This window comes from Brienomyrus brachyistius, chromosome 3 (assembly GCF_023856365.1).
Source record: "Brienomyrus brachyistius isolate T26 chromosome 3, BBRACH_0.4, whole genome shotgun sequence".
Taxonomy (NCBI): domain Eukaryota; kingdom Metazoa; phylum Chordata; class Actinopteri; order Osteoglossiformes; family Mormyridae; genus Brienomyrus; species Brienomyrus brachyistius.
In genome coordinates, this window is record NC_064535.1 from 24,307,306 (window position 1) to 24,327,398 (window position 20,093).

The window sequence follows — 20,093 nt, forward strand, 5'->3', positions numbered from 1 at the left end:
ATAAAATTAAACAATCACAACGGCCCCTAAGCCACACCCACTTATGCCAGTTGACCACACCCCCAAGAGCCCACGTCCTCCCTCCCTCCTGAAGGCAGGCATAGAGCCAATCCATCATTGAGGGCCAGCAACCTGAGGGTGCTTCTCAGTGTACAAATGGTCAATCGCAGGTCCTCAACCCCTCCCTCTCACTCACGCACACTCTCCCCGATACAATTCCTTTATTGTGTGCAAGCTGGCTTGTGGCCAGCTCAACCTGCATTCTTCACAGCCAGTCAGGGAACTGGAGAAGGTTGGGGGTGGGGGTGAGTAAGGTGGGGGGGGGGGGGCACCACTGCTGCTATCCTCATCTAGAGCAGGATCTCGCCAGGTTATTTACGCCAAGCATCCGAAGCTGCCTCCTGCAGACTTCCAGTAGACAGGCAGTAACCTTGTCAGTATCTCATCTGCGGGCCAGTTTTACGGCTGCCTTCGTTCCATGACAACATGGCACTATTCTACAGGGTTTGTGCTCGCAGAGGCTGGGAGCCCGTCTTAGGCACATCTGTAGATCAAATACAGCCCCCAACCACCGCCTGCATTTACAGACGCATATTCCTAAACATGCAATAACAGCAACAGTACATAATCCGAATCCATATCCGAATGGTGTCATAATCCCCTAAATATTTGGAGCCAGAGCCTCAATAAAGACGGAGATATGAGCCTTATTTATTCCTGCAGCTGATCGCCAGCCTCAGTATACCCCGGATTTACTGGCCTCGCTCAGAGCACAAGCCCAGATTGCTGTTTCTGGGGGCAATGTAAACCACTGATTTAACAGCTCAACTCTATACCAGCAGTTTCAAGTAGCAAGAGCAGCCCTTAGAAAACCATAATTGGTTGTCTGTGTCGGGCACGTTTATAGTGTGACTGGTACAGGCTTCACACTGAAACAAATGGACCCATGACTTTTTATTTTACTCGTGTACCTTGCTCGAGGTCAGCAGACCTTTGCCAAATGGTCGCACAGAGCATGTCAGACGCGCCCCAGCGATGGGTGACCAGCAAGCAGAAAAGTTCCAACTTGGAAACACGATTCTCAACTCAAGAATGGCCCCCAGTGCGACGATTGTGACCCAGACATCTTGCTGGTGATTTACTTCTCAAAAAAACGCACCGTAATGGGTACATGCTCACTCATCTGAGAGCAAAAGGCAGAGAGGGAGCCAGTTAAAGAGCTGGAATCATGTGCCTTAGGGCGCCAGTAAAGCTGACTGCGGTGGTTCTTTAATGGCTGTGCTGAAGCTTCACATTCAGGAGGAAGACTGGGGGGAGGGGGGCAAACAGCATCACCACCGTGCCACTGAGCCCCAGCTTACCCACACTAATGTGTCACATGTCAGTCACTTTGCTAACATCAGGGGTTTTATGTAAAACTATCAATTCATGAAATTCAGCAAGTCGTCCTGCAGGACAAGGAAACGCTGTGTAATTCCTGCTTCTCTATATTCAGGTCTGTCACCTGAGACACTAAACCAGCACAAACCTGAAAAGATAAAGCCATCTCTGGGATTAGAGCGAGTCATGTGACCCCAGTCACGTGACCCAAATCACTGGGGCGTCCTTTGGCGCCACTCACAAAAGCTGATAAGGCAGAGAAAAGAGCCGAACACACATATACAGTCACTGCATATAATAAACCTCACAACCATCCATCCTAAAACCTCATCAATGAGAAAACAGGCTCACTATACTTCACATCTGTCACCTGAGACAATAAACCAGTGACAGAATTATCATCACTTACGAGAAGTGACATTCTGGGGGGGGTGGGGGTGAATGGGCCTTCAGCTGAGTGATCACACACCAGAACAGAGATTGAGGCCAGTTAAACGCCAAAACACGATGCTGGACTGGTTGAGAATGGTCTGAGCTCAGCTGGGGTGCCTCACTGCCATCTCCCTGCTGCTTTTCCTTTTACAAGGGTGTAAAAACCCTTCCTTGCTCTAAATAAACCCTGGAGATTGGGAAGCGGGAGGCTGGATGGCCCGCCCAGCGGTGCCATCGCCGCAGAGAGGGGGCCAGAGAGCTCGGCCAGGATGCCACGTAAAAGCGCCCACAGGCAGCCACGGTGGAGACCGTGCCCGCCTCAGTGTTTTACAGCCTGGAGCTCGCCTCCGCGGCCGGCACCGCTCCAGCCCTGGTAAGCGGCCTTTATTATGCTGATATTGCCCCTCACACCTTTATTTATTTTTTTATTTGCCCTGGGTTTAATTGGGCAGGCTGGGTTCCGAGAGCCCAGCCTAAACAGGCCGTCGGTGTTCTGCTGGCGACCGCGGAGCCTGGAGCCCAGAGTCATGTAAAAAACAGGACTCGGTGTCATTAGCGCTGGGAAACGGGGCAGGCGGGAGACCACAGGGGTACTGAGGCCTCCACCAAAGTGCAGCAGAAAGATGAGCAGCCGGCCCTGCTCCCCCGGGACACTCGGGCACTCGGGAGCAGCCCGGCCCTGCTCCCCCGGGACACTCGGACACTCGGGAGCAGCCCGTTGGAGGACTGCACTGCTAACCAGAATACTGGTTAGCGTCAAGGTACTTAACCGCTTCACCGAAGAGTCTGAGTACAATCTAGACATTATCCCCATTTATGGCAGAAGTTGTGACACCACTGAATTATAGCGATATCATGTAGGTAAATGTAAATGCGGGGAGGATGACCCCATTCAAACCATGCAACAGCATCCCCTTCAGGAGAAATGTCACACCTGCAAGCAGCTGAATAATGGAGCATTTGGGGTCAGAGACACGCGGCAGCGGGAAGCGCAGTGTCACCTTGTGTCACACGCTGGCCCGGCTGGGTCCAGGGATGGCCTGAGTAAGCACCGGAATGTGGGCCAGACACTCGGCTATTTTCATCCTTCCCGCGTCCGTTGGCTCGCAGGATCAGCCTCCCCGGTCAACGGGGTTGCCCCGCATGACACACCAGCCGCCCACGCTCTCTGCTGATGCCACGCTTCCCCCGCCATCGCCTGGCAACAGTGAGTGAGCTGCCAACACAAATGGAACTACGCTCACATGTGACTGCAGCGCAGTCCCACAGCTAATCGCCCAACCCTGCCCACATGCCCTTCTGTGTCTCTACAAGCCGGCTCTTCTGACCAAAATCACAGCACAAACCTGAAAAGATAAGCCATCTCTGTGATGAGAGCCAGTCATGTGACCTCAGTCATGCGACCTAATCATGGGAGCATCCTCTCGTGTTACTCTCAGAGCTAATACAGGAGAGAAAAGAGTGGGGCTCTCTGGTGATGCTGTCGCAAACGACACACAAGCTGACTGACAAGAATGTGTGTCGTTCCAAGAATGACAACCTGTACCCAGCCCTTACACTAATGATAAGTAATTTAACAACATACTGGAATTTTGCCATTACTAGTTTTTTCATTGCAGTCACAGATTTTTAGAAAATTGAGTTTCTCCTTGTGTCCCCACAATGTAATATATGCTCCCCCTCCAGACACACACACACACACACACACACACAGCCACTGCCTATAACAAACCACACAACCATCCATCCGAAAACCTCATCATTGAGGAAACAAACAGGCTCCTTCCAGCCTGGGTGACTGTCTGCTGTAATCACACCACAGAGTGCCTACCAGGCCCCCCACTGCCAACAAAACACACAAACACTCAGTCCCACTCGGGGCCAATAAAAGTTAATCGTGGTCCCGAAGCTCCCCCCCGTGTGACCACACGAACCCCACAGCTGCAGCCGACGGCTGACAAACAGCTGCAAGTCGCACCTAAAACCGACTTCACCCTGGACTCTGTGCCCACACTTTAACCATAGCAGGTAGGGTGGTGAATAATGATGTAAGAGTAGGAGAAAGTCACTGCTGTCAATAAGGCATTTAACCTGAACCGCTTTAGCAGAAAGGCCCAGTTGTATAACAGGGTATAAAGGGCCAAATCTAAAAATGCTTTTAAATGGGAACTCGCGAGCAATTAAAGGTGAAAATAACAGAAGAGTTTGTCGGCTGTGGCCTCTGCGATCTCCTAGCCGTGTCTGCAGCCGTAAAGGGATGCTGTGATGGGACATGTGAGCACCGGGCAGGAGCTGCAGGAGCCGGTCGAGAGAGAAACACGCACGTATGTTTAATATAGAGCTTATTGGTGTGTGTGTGCGCCTGAGACACAGGGCTAACAAGAGCGACTCTGCTCAAGTTGGAGTTCACCCAGCACCTGGCCAGAGTCAGTCAGTCAGTCAGGACGCCCCCGCTCTGCGCTCTGACTCAGACAAATTAAGGGCGCGCTCATCAGCGCTGGAAGCCGTGACAGCCATGGCTGGGGACGGGCAGCGATCCTGATTTAGGGCCTGCTGTCACTCAGGCAGCGCGGCCTGTGCTGGAATGTGCTGGAAACAGAACCCGTCAAACGCGCCGTGCCAACCGTACGGAGTTAACAGGGAAAAAAACAAGCAGGGATACAATGAAAACAGCGACGGAACACAAAAGGCGAGAGGACCGTCACCCCGCGGGCGGCAGCCCTGAGTGAGAGACAGGCGGGGGGGAGACACCGGGCCCCTGCAATCTGACAAGCTGACAGGCCGAGCTGAGCTGAAATGGGGGGGGGGGGTACCTGTGACAGACAGAGATTAATGAGGCCCCCTTACCCACCTCCCAAATCCCTCCCCCTTTGCCCTTAATGCTTGCTAATCACCAAGGTGTCAGCCCCCATCGCTCACACAGCCCCCTCCCTGTACACTTCATCCTCTGTCGCCCTGATTAGGCCCGATGGTCCAAACGGGGGCGTAATCTGCCTGCCTGGTCGAATTCAACACCCCTGTCTCCAGCCCGCACCCCCACCCTGAATCGCCCGGTGCTGCCGGCAAGACGCACACCTGGTTCTGGTTTGGGATGAGTGTTTCCTATAGGGACCCCTGAGAGAGAGACTCGGAGTGTTTCCTGAGTGCCGGGAAGCATAGGGGGTGAGTTGGAAAGCGGGCTTCGCATGGTTCCGGTGATTGGACCGAACCAGTCGCCCAGTGTGTGTGTGTGTGTGTGTGTGTGTGGGGGGGGAGGTACACTTGTGGGGCTTCTGCGTTTCATGGATTTTTGCCAGCCCAGGCCAGCGCCACTCACAGGACAAAAACGCTGATCATGTTAGCTGCACTTAAGACACTAATTGGAACCACATAAGCTCTTATAGGGTAGCATGTACAACATACAGGACCCATATACAGGCAAGCAATGCAGTCGCAGGCAAAGCCTCAGGGCTTCCTGTACCCTGACCTATAGCCCCACAGCAGCAGCAGCCAAGGGGTGTCTGAAGGGGGGCTCACAACACCCCACACCCTACAGCACCAAACACAAAGACATGCAGAAGCAGACCCACCCTCCCACCCCGCCCCAGAGCAATTTACGACCCATGTGCAGACCTGGCTCTCATCTGCATAGCCCGCGGGCGTCAGAGTCCCACATTCAAGCCACGTGTGTGTGCCCAGAGCTGAAGAGCAGACGATGTCCCTTTGAAGTTATTTTTAAAACTGCCCTCAACCTCTACTCCCCCTTGGGAACCCCCCCCCCAACCCCACCCCCCATGCCTCTGTTCTAGGCCAGCTGCGACATGGGGTCCTTCCATCAGGCAATCAGGCAATATTCCACCTATCGGGCTGCCCGTGATGGTGCCTGATAGCCTCCACGACAGACGAAGCGCAGGTAACCCAGTTGGAAAAAAATGTTCAAGACAAAACAAGGAGCATCAAAGTACAGAGTGCCTGAGACATCAAGGCTGCACTGAGAAAAGCCACAGCTTAACTACAGCATAACGTCATTAGAAGCCAAATAGCAGGTTGAGTTATAGGTGTGTTTACATGACTCACCATGCAGAGATGGTGCAGTGCCAGTCATACAGGGACCCACGGTGTACAGGAGCCGGATGCCCCATGCCAAGCGTCAGCGAGCAGCTGTCTGGGTGATTTGCGGCGTGCCGGGGCACAGCGCCCCCTACAGGCAACACAGCAAACCAGACAAGGGAGCAGAGAGCCAGTCAGAAGGGGGACAGCCTGGCCACTGATCAACGGCATAAGAGAGGGTTTGACATGGGGTGGGGGGGGCACAACTTAATGATTAAATGGCAAAGGTCTAATTTTTTTAGGGGGGAGCGAATGAAGCCAAATTAAATATTGTTTGCGGTTGTACTTGCCCCCCCCCTAATTTCCATCTCGCTGATACTGGTTCTGTTTTCTGGAAAAATGCCCACAGGCAGCCCTAGCTTCCGCATCTGTCAGTCAACCGTGAAAACGAGAGAGGTGGTCGGTCGGCCCCATTCCCTTACAGCCCGCCAAGGCTTGGGCGGCCCCTGACAGACCGAAGGGGACTGAAAACAGCCCTCTGCATAGCCAGGACAACGCTCACAGTCACACCGCGGCTTAGAGATACCATCAGGAAACGAGGCCGGACACAGGAGAGATCCCAGCGCAGCCGGAGCTTGGTACGTTGGGGAATCGGTAGGGATGCAGATGGAAGGTTGGGGGGGGCGCGCACGGGATGAAATGCACACGAGGAAGCGCACACAGAGAGAGGGGTGCTGCGTGCGGCCGGCACTGCCGTCATTCAAAGCAGACGTGAAACACGTACAGCGTGACTAATGAGAAAAGGTGCAAAAAGTAATATCCAGAGGGCCAGATGACACGCTTTACGAGGCCACACAGGACCACGAGCGTGTGGTCCGGGCTCTGCGCTGGACAGGGGGACCCACCGCACCGGCTTTGATTAGTTACTGAGCCCGTGGGACTCTAGGACTGGGCCGGGGAGAAGACAACGCTGTGGCGGGGAACACTAGGACCTGGGGGACACTTAGACCGGGGCATCCTCAACCACAGTAATCTCATGCTGTCCAAATTGGAGGAGAAACCAACATTTGTAAATGAATGTACTTCAAGCGGACATGAAATATATGATTTTTCCACTAAAATTCATACACAGATTCCCTTGCACACTGTGCTAGGAAAAGCCGGCACTTTAATGAGACTAAATATAAACCATGTACTTGTTTTAACATGGGGGGCAGGGGGGGGATTCTAACAGTAGGAAGCTACATGCAGCACCAAAGCTGCCCAACGGCCAAGCCTGTGGACCTTAAGCCTCCACATCCACACCAAGACGCCAGCTACAAACCACTGATAATTAGATGCCCAAAAAGTTGGCCCCTCCCTCCCCTCCTACACTCGCACCCCACCCACCCATAATTTTTGTAAATGATTGCCTGTCAGCTCAGACTGACTCCCCCGGCCCCCCCCAAAACTCCATGCTTCTTGCAACCTTTTTTATTTTTCCCTGAGAATAGATATTTACAGACGATAATTGCTTGGCGCTTGAAACATATAATCAAGTGAAAAGCCGCATGTTTTTTCCTCCGTGTTTTCGTGAAATAAGTTTTGTTAAGTGAAGATTACCAAAAGGGATTGGCAATAGATGAGCAATTAAAGTAAGAAAAAGAAAAAAAAAAAAAGCCCTTGGTATTTAAATGAATGTGGGACTGACGAGTCCCACTGGCCCAGTTATTCAGCTATTTTCTCGATTGTAGAATAAAGGAAAGATTATGTTTTAAGGCAAGGAAAGAGTAAAATTATTCCAAAAACTCTTAAAACAACTTCTCGGAATACTCTGCAGAGTGCCATTGTCCTAACGCAACTTGGGAGACTCTCTGCATCACCCAAAAACAAGGGGCCGACAGCAGACGGCTACCAGAGGAGGCTGCAGAAGACTGAGCTCATCAGTGTGAAAAGAGCAGCAACAAAACACAGACAAAGTGAAATGATAGCAACGGTGTCATAAGAAAGCTATCTGCCTCGGGATCAATGATCCACGTTTAAAGGGGAAGGATAGCCTTCATTAAAAATGGGTGCGGCTGCAGTTGATCTACAGCGGAGAATGGGTTTGGGTATGCGGCTCCTGCACCTGCCCCCATGCGGATGGGGTAGCGGGGGCCCTTCCGGAATCATAACATGGCAGAGGAATGCAGGACGTTCAGCCAGTCACCGACCAGAGCATTCAATTTTCCAGAGATTGGCAGAAAATGGGCCAAATGGTTGCTGATTTAATTCCTGACCAAATACAGATCTTGTTCTGGATGAAATGGACTTACAAAAAGGAGAGAAGGTTCAATATTAGGCAGCGGGCAGATGTGGTAAAACATCTATGTTAAAGAGTGGAGGATCATCATAAGGATTATGTGGGGGAGGGGCTCTCATTTCCAAGGCATAAGAATGGGGGCAAAGTCATCAGCGCCCCTCCCAGTCAGTGCAGAGTGACTAATGGCACTGAACGGTCAAGCTGGCTCGACCGGGGCATCTTCACTAGGTCCATACGGCACCTAGAAGATGGCTGAGCTTTCAGCGATTCACACACCCCCACCCCGGCGCCGGAGATCAAAGCCTGGCGGACGGTGGGCCGGATAGCAGGGACCTACCTCTCCTTTGTGGTGACATGTGTTCCTATTGTCAAGGATCAGTCGGCAGGCCTGATATACATGCAAGCCCTGGGAGAGCCCAGGAAAGCATTAAGTATTAATGCGGGAGGGGAATAAAAGGCAAGGAAACAGCAGAAAGTCCAAAGTTTAGTCATAATTCCTCATGAAACGCTTCACCGTACTGTACCGAGAGAAGCGAATTCCTGAACGGCGAAACAAAAGAATTCGATTAACAGGCTCCGAAACGGCCTCGGCGTGGAAGGAGGAGGAGGAAGGGGGGGGAGCAGAAAAATGGGAATGAGCAACAGACAGGCGAGCTGACGGATGAGAGTCGCACGAAGAAGACAGCATGCCCTGACCCCTGGGCCACGACCTTAAGCACCTTCCACACTGATCCCGGCCAAGATGCCCAGGGTGGCAGCCGTGGAGGCCTGGTCGGAGCTGCGGGGCAGGAAACAAATCCAGGCCGTCCTGGTAAGAAAGAGAGCAACGAGAGCTGCTCTTTCCTAGAAGTCGACTCTGGTGTCTCTCATCAATGACTGTGTGACAATAGTGGACACTGACAAATGTGTGACTTCGTCCGAGGTAACAAACAAACGAGATCTGGTTCCTGCTATAGTTCTGGTGCCACCTTAGCAGGGCAAAAAAAAAAAAAAAAACACAACGGAAGTGGGGGGACGCAGATAGGAGCCCCCACACCTCTTGGTCCTTATCAACCCTTTGGACTGGAAGTAGTGTGGCCACATCTGCCTTAATTTCCAAAGTGGAGCTCCTTAATCTGCATGTGGTGTCAAGGTTGGGAGGGGGGAGGTGTGGTCGCTAGGGGGGCTATGGATGATGCCCCGGGGGGCCAGGCTTTCTCATCAGCCTTCCAACACAAGTGCACGCAGCAGGCCACCTGTATCGCAGATAGACAGAGAGAAGGACCACAGCCCAGCAGATAACTAAACAAACATCCACACTATAGGGGAACTCAAGCGACATCCGGACGAACATCTGAATTTGAAACCGACACTGAGGTTTGCAAGATTGAGAGCGTATCTCTATGGTTCCACAAGGTGTGTGTGTGAGGGCTACAGACTTCTGACTCGGGTTGATGGCGGGATGAGGCCTCTGCTCCTAATGAGGGCAACAAGCTACTAAAATACTGCAAACGACTCCCTCCAGACCCAAAATAAAGTCGTCTGCCCTTGTAGCCAATGGGGGAAAAAAACATTCATTATCTAAGCGCCAGGATTTCTGACGATCACTGTTATTTTAATCTTTCCCATTACTTCCCAGCTCTTGTGTTTATGAGGTTGCACCTTTAATAGTCATTTTATTTATTTTTTTTATTATTATTATTTTAAGGGAGAAAACAATTCCTGTGTGCTCTGCCGCAGCCAGCATAAGGAAGGTTAATGTCTGGTCTGTTCCAACACACGCCTTATAAACAGTGTGATTTAACAACGCCAGCTCAATTCAGCTTATTGCCTTTACTAGGCCTGGGCGATTATTAAAGGCTGAGAACATACAAACACCTCCGCAGCTCCTAGAGTAATTGCTAAGCACATTCACAAAATCAGTTAATATTTTCAGTTTCTTTAATAATGCAGAGAGACAAGACACTCCAGCATCTCCGCCACTCTGCAAATGAAACTAGAAGATATCCCGGCCTACTTTAGAGTTTTTTTCTTGTCTGAATCCCTTGTTTTACCGTTCGCACTGGTTTTGTAATTCATAGCAGTGACGGCGGCTTCAAACAAACCCGCAAACAAAGCGCTCACACTTCAGAGGTCAGCGTCGGTGGCGGGAAGACTGACAGGCAGTCAAGCGCACGTCTACGTCGCCGCGTGACTGAAATATTCAGGTCATCAGCTACCCCAACCAGCAGAGCGTCAGCCCACATGGCATTAAGAGATTAACAGAGAAGCGAGAAATATTGCAGGGCAACGTGAAATGTCAAAAAAATTAAATAAATAATCAGCAGCATATTTAAGCAGGATAAGCTTCAGACCCCACACGCGAACCTTGTCTGGGATAAGCGCTTGGAGGATGGATGGAGCGAACGATATTCAAAGACAGAGGAGGAGAAGAACATACCGTCTGTAATCCTGTGAGAGTCACCTGCGAAACGCCCAGGGTGGCTATGGTTTGACAGCAGGAAGGATCATATCCCAAGACACTATCCCAAAACCCTGCCTCTGTGACGCACTACTCCACTGGGTCACACACAGAAGTGCACTGTCCCTCCATGGCAGTGCAGGGTGCCCTGCATCCCGGTGAAATACCTCTGCCACTGGTGAGAACTGAATTCATGCATTTAACCTTGAGATGTCAGATGCGGATACGCAAGGCATCAATTCCGCACTGCTGGGAACCAAGAAAAAAAAAGGAACGACTGAAGTAGAAGATCTTGCTGAGCCGGGACATTCGGTGGAGACAGGCTACGTGAAGAACACTTCCTTCCTGACCAACTACACCACAGGTACGTGGGGTTCAGCAGCAGCAGGCCGACTCATTACTCTCAGATACTGTCAAGCGAACCGTTCTCTGATTCCTGTGCAAACCGGGCAAGGCAGGTCGCATCCTATGGAGTGCATCCTGGATCGATCACTGCCATGCCCCCCTGCAGCAGCATGCGTCGAGGTCACCTGGGGAATGCATCGCCGACACTGGGCACCTTTTGCTTTCATCACATCTTCCAGTAGCTCCCACTCATGAAACTTTTACTTCCACTAAAATATTCAGAGGGCATAATGAAAAATGACTGGCTCAGAGAGATAACCAATCAGACTGTAGAGGAGGTGGGTCCATGGAATTAGAAAAGGTGGGACCAGCCAATTAGATGTCCTGGACCCACCTCCTGTACAGTCTGATTGGGTATCTCTGAACTAATCATTCTTCATAACATTATTGCATAAGTAAAACTTTTTCGTTTGGTGCAGCCTGCATCTGAAGGCTAGGCTTAACTGGCCTTACCCACCCAAGCATGGGCACCAACCATCGGATGGAGAGGCCTACAAGTTCGTTAATTGCCCTTTTCCACACAGGGGAAACTGGGGAGTACATAGCAGAGTGAAATTGTGCGTGTGAGGTCACACGCAGCCTCCAGTTCATGCTGCGGCTGCGATGCTTTCACTTTGAACGAAAAGGATCACTCCTCAGGGTTCAGCAACATTCAGAAAAGCACCTAGAGGGGCTGTTAAAACGAGCACAGAGAGATTTATTAGTGATATACTCGCATGAAAAACAGCAGTAAAAGGGAACGGCATGAGCAGGGTTTGCTGTTACGACAGATAAACGCAGAACCTTAAAAAGGGGAAACAGCAGGCCGCTGTCTGAGATCACTTTTCCAGCATCAAATATTTTCCCAAGTTCATGGCATTATTTCTGCTTAAAACATAAAATAGAGGAATATCTTTTACATCCAAGGAAGGATGGACTTTGCAATCAATCCTGCCCAAATGTGTGTGTATGTGTTTGTGGGTGGTCCGGGTATACATTACATTGTGGGGACCAAAAACTATTACTTTGATGTTGTGACGGGGAAATTCAATTTAATAAAAATCTGTCATCACCTTGGCAGCTAATATATTCAAAGACTGCAAAAAAAGATAAAAAAAAAGAAAAATGATTCTTTAAAAAGAGAAACTAAATATATAAATCCATCCATCCATTAAATAAATGCACAAGGTGAAAGCAGGAGTCTGCTGGTCACTTTCCACCAAATGTTGCGCTTGGCTGGAGACACATGAGCGGCCTCACAACATCCCCTCTTTCATCTTAACAACTGGCAGCTCTAAATAGGTCCTCCTTCAGGACACCCAGCTGGTCCCGTATTCCGCCCGCCCCCCCCCCCCGAACCCCGCCTCCAGTATTTCCGATTGTCTAATTAGACCCGTCCGTCTCCTCGCAAGAGCCAATACTGCTTAGACCCCCCCGATCCACACTCCAGTGAGCTCAGAGAAAGGTGTGAGGGAACAGGTATGTCAAGCAGAGAGAGAGAGAGGCCAAGGAGGCCCGGCCGGGGCGAATGGACACACAAGGAAAGAGGGGAGCACACGGATATCCCACACTCAGCTCAGTGTGTGCGGGCATTTACCCTGTGTGATTTTATACTGCACGTACCTGTAAGTGCGTGAATGAGCATTTTGTGCATTTCAAGTACATAAGGGCGCTGTTGGTTCATGCACCGAGACCCCGACTCAGTCCTCTTTAGAGGTCAACGAACGGCATCCGCAACACCAGCCCCTTTCAGCGCCGGCACGTTGAGTGGAGCCATGGCAGACCGGGAACAGAATCGCAGGGCCATGTGCTGAAACTGCCAACGCGGATGGAACATGGGTCGAAACAGCCGTAATTCATTCAGTGTCTTCTATGGGTTTTTTTTTTCCCCGCTGAATGGTCTAGAGGAAAATGCAGCCGGGCAAAGAGAAACAGAGCAGCTGGATGTGAGAGGACAAGCACGGCCATGGGGAGCCTGCTGTAGTGCACACAAAGGCGCCAGGCACAGAATATTTACTGTGTAAGTTGAGCGTAAAAATCTACTCTGGATAAAAAGCTCTAGTGTCTGAGGTAACCTGACGTTCTGCTACCTGACACCACGATGCCAACAGCCCTGCTGGTCCCAATCCATCTCAGATCCGCCCATCAAAGGTCCATCTGTGGACGTGAGCCACCAGAGAACAGGCAAGGGGAAATTCCAGTCCATTCTGCCACTGATAAGAAATACAGGCCCTTTCTTCTGACCCGAGACAAGTCTGAAACTGGCAGGGGAGGGGGGGGGGGGGGGCACTAACCGGGGTTCCAGGCCTGCAACTGGAGGCAGAGGCCCGGAAGAGGAGGGCGACTCCCTGTATGGGAGCCGCACCTAGGCCATTTGTTTTAGGTGATTTGCTCCAGAGCCGCTTAGCTGTCAGCGGGAAGGTGTGATTTACAGGTTTTGTGGATAGGGGGCGCTGAGCATGAGAAAGCGAGAGCGAACAGAAAACAAGCAATAAGATATACGAGCGTATATACATACATTACTGTTAATCCTGAAGAGACGGAGGTGCCAAAAAAACAGACATAAATCAAGCTGTTAAATAAGAGGGACATAAATAATATTGCGCTGCTTCACTGGAATGCAGCACAGGAAAACGAACATTGGACATGGTGTGTATATAAGCTAATAATAATATATAAGGTTAATTTGCCCCGAGACATTGAGAGACAACAGTGGGGTTCCTGACGCACATGTGCTGAGCTGTTCAAACAGGTTGCTATACTAATTATCCTGTCACGGACGGGATTTGAACCTCCGACCTTCCACTCATAGGCACAGGAGGCCTGACCCATTGAGCCATGCACCGACCCCCGATGATGACGATGATGACGACGCAGTGTTGCTGCGACCTGGGCTCAACTCATCTGCAAAAGGCACCCCCCCCCTGCATTTCGCTGTGCTGCCTGTTTAAGGGTCTGTGCAGTGCAGGTGAGGCACCCTGGACCGTCTACCAGCTGGCTCTGCGACGGGACACGTTGAGCTCCTCAGTCCACAAGTACAAACTCACGTGGTGATATTCTCCTCTTTTTTAGAGCAAAGTGCACACTCAGATGGAGGGATTTGGGGTAAGATAGCTCCATAATGGGGACAGATGTGCATGTATGAGCTGAACAGATGTTCAGTATCTAATAGGGTCTATGGATTTTCCATTATTTCCCGGGAAAAAGAAAAAAAAAAGAAAAAGAGTTTTCGCACATCAGCCATCAAGCGAGCGGACATCGGGTGTGATTCGTCTGGACAGCCCGCTGGAGTCGGACCTCTCATTATTGCTGTCACATGAAGCTGGTGTGGCTTTTCCAGCAGGAAATCGTACTGGTGACAGGTGCCAGCAGACTGAAAGGTGCACGTCGGCGCTCTCTGGTGGGAGGAGAGGAGCTTAGCAGGCCCAACCTGCCACCCTGCACCTGGCTACCCTCAGGTACTACTACACCATCAACCTCTATATGGCTGCTCTTTTTCTAAGTCAGCACTGTAAACAGGCCTCCAGGTAGACCACCATGAGGGAGTCATCGGTGTTAGAAGGGATAAATTAGCACCCCACTGACCATGTTGCTAGCATATGAACACGCAAGCACATATAGATAAGTGCAAACACACCCAGAGCCGCTGTCACACCAGGCAGCGTGTTATTCACTTTAACGTGTGCCACACGCCAACTTGGGGGACGGACGACCACAGACGCGCTCGAAGATCCCTGACACCCCCCTGCAGGGAGAGGGAGCGAAGACGTGGCAAGGAGCGACAGCAGGCAGAGAGGGAAAAGGAGGTGATGCCGGATGGTACGAGTATGCCGAGCAGGAGGCGAGAGGGAGGATCGCCCGCATACCGAGGCTGCTCCTCTCTGGGGGAGCACGGGAGTAGAGCCGAGGGCCTGGGTTTGCTGTTAAGCGTGGAGGCGGGCGGAGGGGGCCGCCTCGAAGAGGGAGGCCTCTGGAGCAAGACAGCCATCCATCCATCCACTCATCCATCCATCACAATGAGCAGCGGGAGCTATAAAAAGACTTTGTCTTTGGGAGGAAACTGTTTCCTGTCCAGCTGTCCCTGTCATAGAAGTGGCGGTCCCCTCTGCAGGCTACAAACACCCATGGCGACAATCGCCCCCACACTGAGGACCCGCAAGTGGGGCTCGCTCAGAACATCTGAAGAGTTCCTAACAAGGGCTTGGTTTTCTACAAATACTCTGTGCTCATTTCCGCCTCTCTGTGTCTCCCTCTCTTTTTTAATGGTAGTCTCTCCCTCAAACAAATAAAGGATGAAAGGCAGAGCCGGCACAAAGGGAGGGGAGGATGATTGATTCGCGCTGAGGCTGTAGCCCGCATCACACTGTGGGAACCGAGATGTGTGGCTCCGTCCGGCCCTGAAGAGCAGGGCCCCCCAACCCCGGTGAGCAAGAGCGGCCCACATCGACGGTGGAGCAGGACAGCGCGGCCGCAACTGTGCACAGCTGGAAGGCGAGAGGGATTAGCAAGAGCATGCTGTTAGCGCGGTCGAGCTTAATGTTCTTCACGAATCGGGCCGAACCCGCGGCTTTCGCACCTCCAATCGGCCACAGGCACGAGATAAAAAGATCAGGCGAGCCAATAGGACGGGCTGAAAAGCAGTAAACTGGAGTCTCGGGTGAATCGGGGTAAAGCAGGATTCTGCTGGGTTTTAGCGATAAGTGAGGGAAGGACTGACGGGATTCGCCAGTGCCGGGTTCGAGCGGGAACACACCATTCTGCCGGCCAATGGAAGGATGACGATCAAGAAGGACAACTGTATTTCATCAGTGACCTTCTTGGAGCAATAATCCCGCTGCAGTTAAAGTAAATGGGCTGCCGCAGACTGAAAAGAAAAAAAAAAAAAAAAACTCTTGGATGATGAGGTCTTTCCTCGACTCAGCTCTGCGAAGCGGAAACACATAGCAGTCAGGAATACTATCGCAATGCGCATGTGAATGCGCCGGCTGATGTGCAATTAGCACCGAAAACGAGGGAAAACCTTGCATTTAACGGACGCGGCCGGATCCCAGGCGCCAAAACCTAAGCGTCTTCTGTAACTTTGCCGTTTTTTGTGCCGTTTTAACGAGGGTTCCGGTAATGTCTCGCGCGCCAGGCGTCACAGGGCCTCCGCAGGCGAGGCCCCCCCCCCCCCCCATGCATCACCCCTCCCTCCGCTCGTCATAAGCCCATGAAAACAGCCGTTACCATCGCAGCGCGACCACCACGGGCCCCCACCCACCCGCGGCCCATTGCAGAAACATCCGTGGCCATATTTTAATCCCCCCAACCCCTCGACCCCCGTCCCTTTTTCGAGAACTTTTTATTTTTGAGCCGTGTGGTTTTCGCGAGCCTGGTGGCGATACACAGCGCTCCCTGTTCGTGCGTCTCAGACCTCGGGCTTTAATGGACGTGCTTGGAGCCAGTTCCGCGCTTTACCCTATTTTTCTTCCTTCACATTAAGGGAAGGGTTTGACTTTTACGACTGGCCACATGCGGCATTAATTCAAACACATTACACCGAGATAAAAAACTCCAGCCTCGTTCCCAGACGGCTGCCTTGTTACCTTTCCCTCTCAATGCGATTTCTCCCAGAAAGCAGCAGTCGAACGACACGGGCCCAAGAATGAGATGAGTCTCAGGACCCCGACCCTGCCTCCTTTAATTAATAAAGATACGGAAGGTTCCGTCTGTCCGTCAGCCGTGTTCTCCGCTCGCCTCCGGGGGCAAATGATTGACGCTTCCCTTAAAGGGTCAGCAAAACATCAGAGATCGACATAAAGCAAGAATTATACTGGCCCTTAACACACTTTGAAGGGTAACTAGCAAAGAGTGTGTGACTTTTAAATATTTTCCTTAATGTTTCATAGGTCTTATATAAACCTCATGAGCTTTTATTAAACGGCACTGCCTACGCACGCTGCCACAATTCAGTTGCCAAATCTCCGTTTCCCCGCATTCGTTCGTTAATAAATGTATCCTGTGGTTCACTGTGCCAGTTGGAGAATATTAACGACACAGTAAAAGCATTTAATGCTTCTACCAAGAGGTCCAAGAGACAGCAGAGGTGTTAGACCCCGTGTCAGTCAGGCAGGTGGACGCAGCCACCCAGCCATCCGCTCCCACCCTCAAACGCAACGTGCGGCATCATGTTGGGGGTGTAAACAGCTCCACCTAATTTGGCACTGGAAAGCACCCAGTACCTGGACCCTGTGGCGTAACCGCAGATAAATCCCCCTCGATTTTAGCTGCTATTTTTAGCCAGCTTTAACTTTAAATCTGCCAATGCTGCACAGCAGATCTATTCAGGGAAAGCCGGCAGGCCGGCGCCCCCTGCAGGAGCACGCAGGCAGGGAGCCCAAACCGATTGATATTTCGACTGCGGCGGCCTGTAGCTGTGGCTGCCAGCTGGTTTGCAGAGTGAGCGTCTCTGGGGAGAACGGGTACAAAATCAAAGCGTCCTCTGTACCTGGATATTGCTGTTTAATCAAGGCATCGGGAGCGAAAAGTGCTAATTATGGACAGAAAAGGCCAGAAAGCAGGAGACAAAAAAAAAACTCAATATTACTCCAGCCATTTAGAAAAAGGGTCATTCTCTATAACTAACTCACTCAATTACAATCTAAAAAAGGCACAACTAAATCGCTCAGCGGCACTGTATACTCCGGAACCTACCGGGAAAGCAATCTTTCTCAGATTTGTCCCCCGCTGTAGGAAATAAAACAGGAACACAAACAATGAAGCTTTACCAAGCACCCAAACCCCAAAGAATAATTCTCTTTTTTTTTTTTTTACTAACTAACTAATCGGAGCAACCATTCAGTGCAGGACTGCAGCCAACACTAGGCTAAGTGGCCCAAGGCGGAGAACCTTTCAGAAAGCCAGGAGAGTAGGGTTTGGTGTCTGACTCTTACTTCATCTCCAGCACCTCCTCCAAATGCTTCCTGCGCTCAGCACGCAGCGTGGTCAGGTGGGCTTCCTTCTCGGCCAGGGACTGCTGGGTGGACGACAGTTTGGCCTTCATGGATTCCAACTCCTGCTTCACCTTCTCCATGGCCGCCAGCAGCTCCTCCATCTGCCTCGAGCGCACGCACGCACACACACACACACACACACACACACACACACACACACACACACACACACACACACACACACACACAAAGCCCATCCACCGGGACACCAACGTGAAGGCCGAGAAAGACAGCATGGAGGACACGCAGAGAAGGTCAAAGGGAGAGAAAAAGAGAGGGAGTGAGAGAGGAGGAATATGAAGAAGGGCGGAGAGGAAAGAAAATACAAGAGTGCAGAAACAGACACAGCGAATGCGCAGACAGGCACACGCGTTCACGCACGCACACACAGGGAGACAAAGAGAGAGGGGAATCGGAGATTAGAGCACTTTAACGGAGCAATGATGAGACCTGCGACGGGTTCGACAGTGCACACATGCTGGAGGAAACAAGGGCAGCGCAAGTCATGAGGCAACAAAGGGGATTAAGCACACGGCGCCCCCTTCAGCCCTGGCTGCCCGTCCGTCACCTGCCACAGGACCCTGCTGTCTAAGCAGCCAAGCGTGCGCAAGTGCGGCACAGAAAATCATTACGCCGTCAAGCAAAGAAACACCACAAATAAAACAGAAAGGAAAACAAATTATGTTCAACCCAAACGCTAATCCAGTCTAATAGTGGCTTGTGCTGTTTTCATACGTAGAATTACTTTCAGAAAGACTGAATAAACGAATCAAGGTGGCGGATAGCTGCACTTGCGATGGCACACGACTGGGGGAGCACAGGGGAGGAGCGCTATGGGGATTAGTGCAGGGAGCTAACAGAAGTGACAGGAAGGCCCCCCCCCCCGAGCCCATGTCCGGCAGCTCCGATGCCTGCCCAACGCCATACAAGTGTTTTTGCATTTCTTTCTTTGCAGTCACGGATTTTTATAAAATAGAGTTTTCCCATATGGGGCTGGAAAAAAAAACGGGTATTCATCACATTGTGGGGACATTAGGTCCCCACAAGGTAAGGTATACCTGGACCACACACATACACACACACACATGCAAGTATTTGGTACGTTAATGGACTCCTAACACTGAGACAGCTGGAATTAGCTAATTTTCCGAGGCACCTCAGACAATGCAGAGGAAAAATCGAAATTCGGATGCAAGGATGCAGCCGGGTGAAGAGGCCCAGTTGAGCTGATGACTCAGGTGTGACAACACAGTGAGACTTCTGCCCTCTTTTGGCCGAGTCCCCAGCAGCAGCCTGAAGTGGACCCGGCCCAGACATACTTAAGCTTCTAATATACTTGCGCCAGTTTCCAAGTGAAATGATGCATGCAGTAAACTGCTCGGAGCAAATTTACGGCCGCCTGGTTTCCCGTCTCTCTCTTCATCTTATCAACTCATTTTCTTCCGTCATTTCTGAAGAAGGCCATTACGAAAACATCTTAAAACATCTTAGGGGAAGTTATTTGTCTGCTTTTTGTAAAACTCAGAAACACGCAGTTATTAAAATCGCTTATCTGTGATGTTCGGCAGTACTAAAACTTTTTTTCTTTTTAGAACATAATATAATCCAGCAAAAGCCTGCATCACTCGGACATAAATCTTCACACAACGCATACACTGCAGCTTCCAGAGGGGGGGAGGAGTAACACGCACAGGAAAGATGTGAGCACCCCTGGAAGAGACCTCTAGTTGAGCAGAAAGCAGTCTGTCCGCTCCCCAGGACATACTGATTGTCAGACATCGCCAGCCCCCCACAGCAGGTGGTTCAGCATGTGTGTCAGCGCTGCCCCAGTTACGGAGACGAGAGGATCGGTTCAGCCGTGTCAGCGACAGAGCTGCACTCTTCACACGTTCCCAAGGAATGAGGCCCGAGCTCCGCAGCGCCATCACTGCATTACGCTGACAGCCCAAGGACAGCCGCGCCAGTGAGGACAAGGAGAAGATCCTGCCATTTCCCCCCGGACCGAACTTGCATAGCGAGCAGTCTGGCCTGACAAAAGACAGCAAGCATTCCGACGCGGGGCGACCTTGCGAGGTCCCGCTGGCTAACGTGCGGCGTTCATATTTCGGCCGACGGGCGCATTTCGCAAGCTGCCGCCCTCACATACATCAGAGCT

General features: G+C 51.3%; 1 protein-coding gene across 6 annotated transcripts in view; it reads right to left on the reverse strand.

Annotated features, from left to right (window-relative positions):
* erc1b (ELKS/RAB6-interacting/CAST family member 1b) overlaps positions 1 to 20,093 on the reverse strand; it is a 144,646-nt gene that overhangs the window by 48,246 nt on the left and 76,307 nt on the right. For all 6 annotated transcript variants that reach the window (XM_049007309.1, XM_049007311.1, XM_049007310.1 and 3 more), the window contains one exon: positions 17,879 to 18,039. In XM_049007309.1, the coding sequence (XP_048863266.1) occupies positions 17,879 to 18,039 (161 nt within the window). The remainder of the gene's footprint in view (positions 1 to 17,878; positions 18,040 to 20,093) is intronic.